At 44.8% G+C, this 8,296-nt stretch overlaps 1 protein-coding gene across 1 annotated transcript; it reads right to left on the reverse strand.

Annotated features, from left to right (window-relative positions):
* Positions 1–1,129: 1,129 nt before the first annotated feature.
* LOC149274780 (palmitoleoyl-protein carboxylesterase notum1) lies at positions 1,130–7,924 on the reverse strand. The gene is made up of 11 exons (XM_089505272.1): positions 7,620–7,924; positions 7,182–7,234; positions 6,714–6,809; positions 6,439–6,499; positions 6,270–6,328; positions 5,489–5,591; positions 5,177–5,368; positions 4,964–5,064; positions 3,851–3,998; positions 3,716–3,763; positions 1,130–1,430 (listed from the first exon to the last, which is right to left on the reverse strand). The coding sequence occupies exons 1-11, from the start codon at positions 7,922–7,924 to the stop codon at positions 1,130–1,132; spliced, it is 1,467 nt and encodes a 488-aa protein (XP_089361398.1).
* Between the last annotated feature and the right edge of the window lie 372 nt (positions 7,925–8,296).

Genomic DNA, 8,296 nt, shown 5'->3' on the forward strand with positions numbered 1-8,296 from the left:
TATAAATAGGATTTACAAGTCCAATAAATAAGGCTGATCCCCCACATCTGGGGTTTGTTTTTTATAAAAAAAAAAAAATATCTTACAAAAATTTACTAAAAAAAAAAAAAAAAAAAAAAAAAAAAAAGGTCTTCTCTCGCCAAGTAAAAACTCACTATAAAAAGAAGGGTAAGGGTGGAATATTTCCCTTATTAGTTTGTCTCATCATAATTTGGACGGGGCAGTTGGCCAAAGCACCAAGGATTTTCCGGGGACTTTCTATTTTAGCCACCAGTTTTAGACTTTTTCATTGGCCACTGTAGATCCTCCTCCATTGGTTGTTCCTCCCCAATTAAAGCCACTGTCGCAGTGGCCAAGGAAAAGGTCTAAAACATAAAATAGGTTGCCTAGTGTCCATCTTGGTCTTCAGCCAATCCTGGTTAATCTACATATATCCAATTTAAATGTCGGTATAGACCCCAGTGGGGAAAAATAGTCATATAGCAGGAATCCCCCCCCCCCAATACACCAAATAAATTTTGCAAATGTGCTTTTTTGTGATTATTTTTGTGTCTACAATTTATCACCCGCAAAAATTGTGCTGTACGCAGTGGGTCCGCGTTCTGCACATACCGTGTCCGCTCCAAAATGTGCATATACAGAGCTAAGAGTTACCATAAACAGTGTGCAGCACCCAAAACGTACCGTAAAGGGCATTTCTGTAGCCTAAATGTGCATAGAATAAAGTACCGAGCACCGCTCTGGGATGTAGCGAGTCCCTATTTTTTTTTTTTTTTTTTTTTTACCAGTCAATGATTAGATTTTAAAATGCCCATTAAAAACACCCCATCTCATTTCCAACCCCTCACCCTATTACGTTTGTCATTTTACCTGCACATCAGTTGGGTTCGTCCCCCAAATTCCCATATATGGTCATATCTGTAAGAAATAATAAGGCTCCTCCTCTTCCCGTTAGACCCCCTCTACCCGATTTCATGGCTCCTTTCCCAGCTGACAGACCCATTCCTTCTTTCCTTGCGCTTGCCCCCCACCCAAGTACCCTTAACCCCTCTGTCAGCTCCTGTTTCCCCATTAGAAAGAGTCCATCCATCCACATCAGGCTGCACCCCTTATGGTCTGGCTCTTCCCCCTAGCTGCTCAGCACCCCAAGAAGTTTGCCCGGCTCCATGCCCTGTTGGCTGGCCATCTTCTGTACGTCAAAGCCAAGATGCATCAGGAACTGGACGACGCTCATCTCCTGCCCTGTAAAGTGGTCTCGGATGGAGGGGCATGTAGGGTTACACTGCGGCCAGGGGCAGCTGTCCATGAGGTGGAAGGGACAGCCCTTGAGGGGGGTCTTGCTGTTTTTGCTCGTCTCCTGAAGGCTGCGGTCCCAGCAGTGTAGAGCTCGGGGTAGAGAGGTGCCACGAATCTGCACCTCTGTCCAGTGACTGTGGGGGGGGGGGGATAAATAGAAATGTGAGATAAACACGACTAGCGATGTTTTATTTAAGTGAAAAAGCCTCCGAGCGGAAAGGGATAGGCATACGGCTCCTTAATCTAAGACGAGACCAGCCGGGAAAACGGGCAGACTAGATGGGGCGAATGGGTCTGACCTGCCGCCAAATGCGGCAGGTCAGACCCCAAAGTTTAGTAGTGCAGCCATATAAAGCAACGGACTATACAACAATCAGGATAAATCACATTATAAATCTAGATTATAGTTTGTATCTGTCACAGAATGTATAATGATCGGGGTATTTTCAGTATTCTCTTAACCCCTTTGTTTGCTTTAAGGACGCTGGCGTTGATGCAATTATTTTGTTTCACTAAATGTCATTGCATCACCACTAGGGGGAGCTCTGCCAACTCCCAATTTACAAACAAAACAATTCTAAAAGAGAAGACAGGTTCAGTAGACAAGAGATAGATACATACACCCAAACATACACACACACAGACACACGCATACACACACCACACCCAAACATACATACATACACCCACCTACCCATACAGAGAACTCTAAGCTAATTTCTCGAAACCGGTCCATGCGGTGTACCTTTAATCACATTTATTGTTACCATTTGACCTTAAATCACTCCATTGCATGATTTTATCACACTTTGATATGAACCGTAAACCAAACCGTGTTTTTTTTGTAGATTATCTACATAAGCACAGTTCTTTTTTACATTGTGATTATAACAAAGAATAATTTCTGGTGGTACACGGGGCAAATTTTTCATAGATACACAGATATCTACGGATTGTCCCTTTTGAATCACTTTTTACTTATTCTTTATGTACGAGCTTTCTTTTATGGTATTTGCCTGTAGCTTATCCATTGGAAGACTATTCCATGTACCTACTACCCTTTCTGTTAAGTAGAATGTCTGCCCATTACAGTTACCAATCTATTTTCCTGTTGGGAACACACAGTCTTTCCATCATCTTCGAAGACTGTCAGAAGGTGGTTTTAAACAGTTCTTTCCTTTTTATAATGAAAAATTTCCATCTATTAATAGAAGTTTGAATGAAATTATGAATTTATTAATATGGGCCTGAATTTTACAGCAAAAGCCCCGTTCGGAACACAGAAATAACCTGAACGGGGCGCGCGATCGGCCCACTGATCCAAAATGTTGTGATGAGAAGCCACCCTAAGCTTGGGGCACTCAGTAACTGCCCTGTTAACCCCCTATGGACTGGGCCACCCCACCGCAGGCATTAAAACTGGATTTCCGGCAACTCAATCTCAAAATCGCTCAAGAGAAGGGGCCAAATTGGTCCTTTAAACCCCTTAATGAGTGGCCCAAGAAGGAAACTGTCAGGAATAATAATTTGCGTCGGGGTAGAAGACTACCGACCGCCCCCCCCCCCCCCCCTTTACACTGAGCTTCTCAAACAAAAGTCAAGTGAATTCACTTCTCTGGGGTGGGGGTAAAGGGGGTCGGGGGGGGGGGGCTACTGTTCCTTTAAAGTCTATTGTAATATTCAAAGGGTAAAGGGAACGCTAAACCCAATATGCTTTAATACTTGGGCTCCAGATCAAAGCCTGGCTGCTCCCATTGCAGGTGTCCTATAACTAAGCAGGCAGACATACAAATGAGCTCAGGAACCCGGGATAAGGAAGCATTTTTAAAACGTTACCCAGCCCACGTCTGGCGTTGAAGCAACAACGCTTTGATCCGTAACACAAGTAGTTTAACATATGTTAGGGTTTTGTTTTTTTCTCTTTGGTAATACAAGCACTTTAAAATATGGCAAAAATATAAATCGTTCTTGGCTCGGAGCTGTTATCGGCCGGCCGTCTCGGTTTACAGAAAATATTAAAACAACCATGCGTTTACTAACAGGGTGGTAGATAAGTGGAACGGCTTCCCAGAAGAAGTGGTAGAAGGTAATACAGCGAGTGAATTTAAGCATGCAAAAAAATTGCTTGCCTGAGAATAGCCATGTAAACACACAACACGCGATCATACAACATACAGAAATACCTACCGACCTCCTAGCAGCAAGGGCAAGAACATAGAGAAATATAATCAGGATTATAATCACGCAACATAGTCAGCCTTTCCCACTAGCCAGTGTCCTCCATCAGCCCCATGCATAGCAGTTATAGCCCAATAAGAGGACAATTCATTATATTAGATTTGGGCTTCCTGACACTAATAAAATCCTATTCATAATGACCGGAAGACAGAGCAATCCACAAAATGTGACGCAAACCCACCTGCGGGTGATCACCTCGTGGGCCAAACATGCAGGAGCAAAACTCGCCCTGGGAAAAGAACGTGTTTAGAGGTCAGAGCCACACATTGGAATACTTGTTGTTCTTTGAGACAATATATCTTTTCAAGACACGTACCCCACGTCCTTCAACGTGCTCCGCAGCTCCCGGCCCAGGTTCTGGATGTAAAGCCACTGGCTCTCCTGCACTGGTTGACCGCTCAAATGGACATTGTCCACGGTCAGCTGAGCTTCGTCAAAGAGCCACTGAACGACAAACACCGGACCTGGGAGAGAAAGAGGAATGTAAGCTCTTTTCAGCAAGCTCCCCCATCACCTTTTGCGTCTCTAAGTCCTTACTGAGATGCGCTACTTGTTATAGCCTTCGTACAACGTTCCAGAATACGTCAGTGAAGAATAGACCACATCAACAAAATTAGGGACAAGACGGTCAACCAGATGCCATTAACGGTTTTAGTAATTGTTGCCAGTATCACTTAATCGTCATGTGCTCCTAATGCTATATCGCTAAAACTAGAAAAGGGCAGTTAATGTTTTGTACAAGTGGAACTGCACCTTTAACCTGTTCCACTCATACAGACGAGGTGGAAGAAGAGGATGGGGGAAGGCAACGCAAATCCAGTCTTCCTTCTCTACAATCCCCGGCACCAGCGGATGATGGGACATGTTATTACAGAGGAGAACACAACAAAAAGATATATATAATCATACATTCCACGCTGGAGCCTTCTGTAATTACACCACCACCATCAGAAGTGGAGAATTTAAATTGTCTGTCTTGGGCAGGAATGGAGAAGGATCAGAGAGGACACTGCAGGGGGGGGGGGGGGCTAAGGACATCGTGGAAGCTTTTGTCGTCTCGTGGTATGTTCCTCTCCAGTCACCCATTGTCCATGTTTCTCCATGGTAACTTCTCTATCTGAAGCCACCGGACACCTAGGAGCCTTACCTTCCACCACCCGGAGGTGCTACTTGTTGGCTATTATTGGAAGGAGTCACAGTGGAAGGTTGACGTGTATTCAATTAGACGAAAGGAGACGAGATGGAACATTTCAACTCCCTGAATTTGTTGTGTGTTACGAGAGCAAACTCGGAAATTCTTGTGGAGCTTTACCAGAGTCGTCCTAAAACATTTTATCTCCCCTAACCTCAGTTTTTAGAGGAACAAACCACAAAACATATAAGAGGTCACCATAACCGTCTCAGGTTTGGGGCTCTCTGGTTTACTTACTCCGAAGGGTTGGGTAGATTTTGTAGCCAAAGAAACAGTTCCATTCTTCCCCTTCTTTAAACTGCTGCTTGCAACGTTCAGGAACTGCCCCGTTCCAGTACCTGGTGTCAGATGAGCAGGAGAAGTCAGAAATGACGGCCAGGGCATGCCCTTGGTATAGCACCCTTAGACTTTTGTACCAGTCTACTGCCTTGCTTGCCACCCAAGCTCTACCTGATTCCTCTCTGGATGGCCTCGGTAGGCGCGCATGTAATGATATCGGCACAATCCGTCCTCCTGTATTGTTTGTTATCAAGGAACCAGCCAGAGTCAGAGAGTCCTCGAACTTGAATCCCAGGGTATCCTAACTCCTCCAGCTGCTCAGCCACCAGGTCCACATTGAGAAGAACTCCAGTACCACCAGCACTGTTAACATAGAAGAGCAGCACTTAAGCCTTTCTAAAAACATAGGGTCAGCCTGGGAGCAATATAAAACTATGATGCGATTGACCGTGCCGTTCAACCACAAATTACCAACCCACTCACCTGCTTCCTGCCAGCAGCAGAACCTTCGCCGTGTCCAAGCCTTTCCCTAGAAGTTCTTTCACCACCTCCTGGATAATGAGCGATCCCATGAATGCATAGTCATCTAAAAAGGAAGAGCGGAGTCAGTCCACAAATCCCAACTGACCCAACAACCAGTAGCGGTCTCAAAGTTAGGAGTTGTCATCTCAGGTTCGGGGTGAAGGCAAGATATGATAAGAAGCTTAAGTCCCACAGTAAGTCGGAGAACAGGATTATCAGAGTCCATAATGAGATAAAGGTTTGTCGTCGCCCCCCCCACACACACGCCAACTACCTAAATGAAGGGTGTCTAGGGTAGGTACTGCACTAAGGTAGACTGAAAGACGTTCAGTTTTGCTCTAAAGCAGGTCACGAATGGTAGCCCTGATGGACTTAACATTCTCAATTTCTGGGGTGGGACGGCAGAAGTCCCCGAGTAGGAGAGTAAGGCCATAAGTTTATTTATTTATTTATTTTTTTGAAAAGTGCAGACATAAGGGCGCCATTTTCCACTCTGAGCTCAGGGACATGCCCGAGATGAGATGGTACAAGGTGAGGGACGGTCAGTTCAGGTCATATGATAGAGGTGCTTAAAGGTTAGGCTCAGGTCTAAACACACTGGGAGTCAGCCTGAGATCTATAAAACGAGGAGACATTCGACTGCTTCTCATCTACCGTCAGATTTCATGTTTCAAGACCAATTCAAGGGGTTAAATCACCTCTAAGAAGAAATAACAAAAACAAGACAAAAAAAAAAACTCACTTTTCTCTGTTTTTGGTGATGCTCCACTCCACACATCGCTTGAACAATACGGGATAAATCTGCGAGGATAGGGGGTGATATTGGTTACGCAAAGATAAGCGGGAAGCAGCGAAGTCTCATATTTTTCATTGATTAAGTCAGAGGTGGTTAGGTCACAAATAATACATACACCATGTTGGCATTCCACCAGTGCGGATTCTCCTCCGGCTGAGTCGATAAAATCCCTGATGCTGAAATATTAAGAGCAAATACATAAATTCCCATGGGGCCGTGGCATTAAACTCCCCAAAGAATTCAAGGACATGGTTTAGATATCCTCAGCTTATCCAGAGACAAACTAAGAATTATCCTTCAAAAGCCACCCAACCTAAACCTCCGTCTGAAACGTCCTGGGCAAAAGACACTCTGTAGAAGTCCAACATTTAATTGAAGTCCATTGCTCACCTGTTTTAGTAGCCGGCCATCCTTTCGAACTCATTAGTCGTCTCATTGTGTCATAACGGAGGTCACAGTTTTCACGGCTGATGCAGTACCATCCACCTGAGAAGACAACGGAAAGGCCATCATGGCACAAAAAGTGGACAATTAAAAAAAATTATGAGATGAAATAGTGAAAATACACAAATGTGGATTAAAAAAGGGGCATAGTCAGCTGGTGAACCCTTAATGGATTTGGCCGTCTTAAGACAGTCCTGTTTTTGCGGAGCAAGGTCATAACTTTTGACCTCTGGTATGACTGGTAAGTCATTCATTCAAGAACGTGTGTTGGAAGCAAATGGTGTTCTCCTGACCGCTCCACCACAAGCTCTGTTTATTTACATATTTCCCGTTTAGGCCGCGTGCCCAAGTCTCTTGGTTAAGATGAGAAAAAAAAAAATTATATAAAAACAGAAAAGGGCATAATAAGTTTACCTTCCAAAAAGACGAGCCATCGCCGGCTGCCCTTGGACTCCTTAAGGTAGTAACTGAAAGAGAAGAAATATGATATGAGTCCTGGATATCGAACATGTGACCGCCATAACCACCGGTCCAAGAACGGTTTTGAAATTAAATTAAATATAAAAGGTAGAAAAAGAGGATATTGTGGCTCCTCAACTACTAGTATGCTTAGTTACACTGTGTATAGAGTGTTGTGTATTGTCTTAAGGATCAATCTAACATGACTTTATCTTACTGTCCGAGTCTTTCTTAAATATGATCTCTTGGCATCTCAAGCCAATGATTTTTAGGGCACCTGTTACGGGGGCATTTGGATGTTCTTGCCTCCTAGGGCACAGTTTACTTCTACAGCTCTACTGCCTACCCTAAAAGAAGAAATAGAAGCCAATTAATTCACTTGGATCTCCATACCCCGCTGGGCTCCCGTCGTTACAGGTCACCGACTGGTTCTGAAGAAGGTGCAGTTTCATTTCTTCATCCAGACGCTGGGCAGAACACGGGTACAGAGACTGCGCCAGACTCTTGATCTGGGCCATGAAATTGTCCATATTCCCCTCCACCGCGGTGAAATCCAACGGGAAGCTCTCTCCGCCGCCTTCGCTCCGCTCTCGGCTGCTGGGTACCGCCTGCTGCCCGCGTCTCCTCCAGCTCTTCCTGCTGCCGGCGGGAATCGCACTGAGCAGGAGTAGCAGGGTCACGCATATGCCACCAGCCATGCCGGGCACCATGTGCCACCCTGCGGAAGAAGGACATCGGGGGATCAGTACGATACGGACTGCAGGAGGACCAAAACAAAATATAAGAATTAACATATTTTACAGAAATCGGCGGCAAAAGATTTGGATTCCCCAATTTTAAATGAAACTATTGGGGACAGAGTCTTTTTCTCGGTTTCTTCGCCAAAGCGATTTTCCATCATTACCCAACCTACACTTCCTCTTATCCCCCGACTTCTCGCTAACAGGTAACACCTGATCCAACCAGCAGTGGGCGTCGGATACATTAACTCATAGAAGAAACGCTTCTTAATAATAAACTCATCATTCCTATTATCGAGATGTATCACGATCCCGGATTCTGCCCCCGGA

The sequence above is a fragment of the Sceloporus occidentalis genome, unplaced genomic scaffold (genome assembly GCF_023333645.1).
Source record: "Sceloporus occidentalis isolate IW3139 unplaced genomic scaffold, rSceOcc1.0.p SCAF_321, whole genome shotgun sequence".
Lineage (NCBI taxonomy): Eukaryota > Metazoa > Chordata > Lepidosauria > Squamata > Phrynosomatidae > Sceloporus > Sceloporus occidentalis.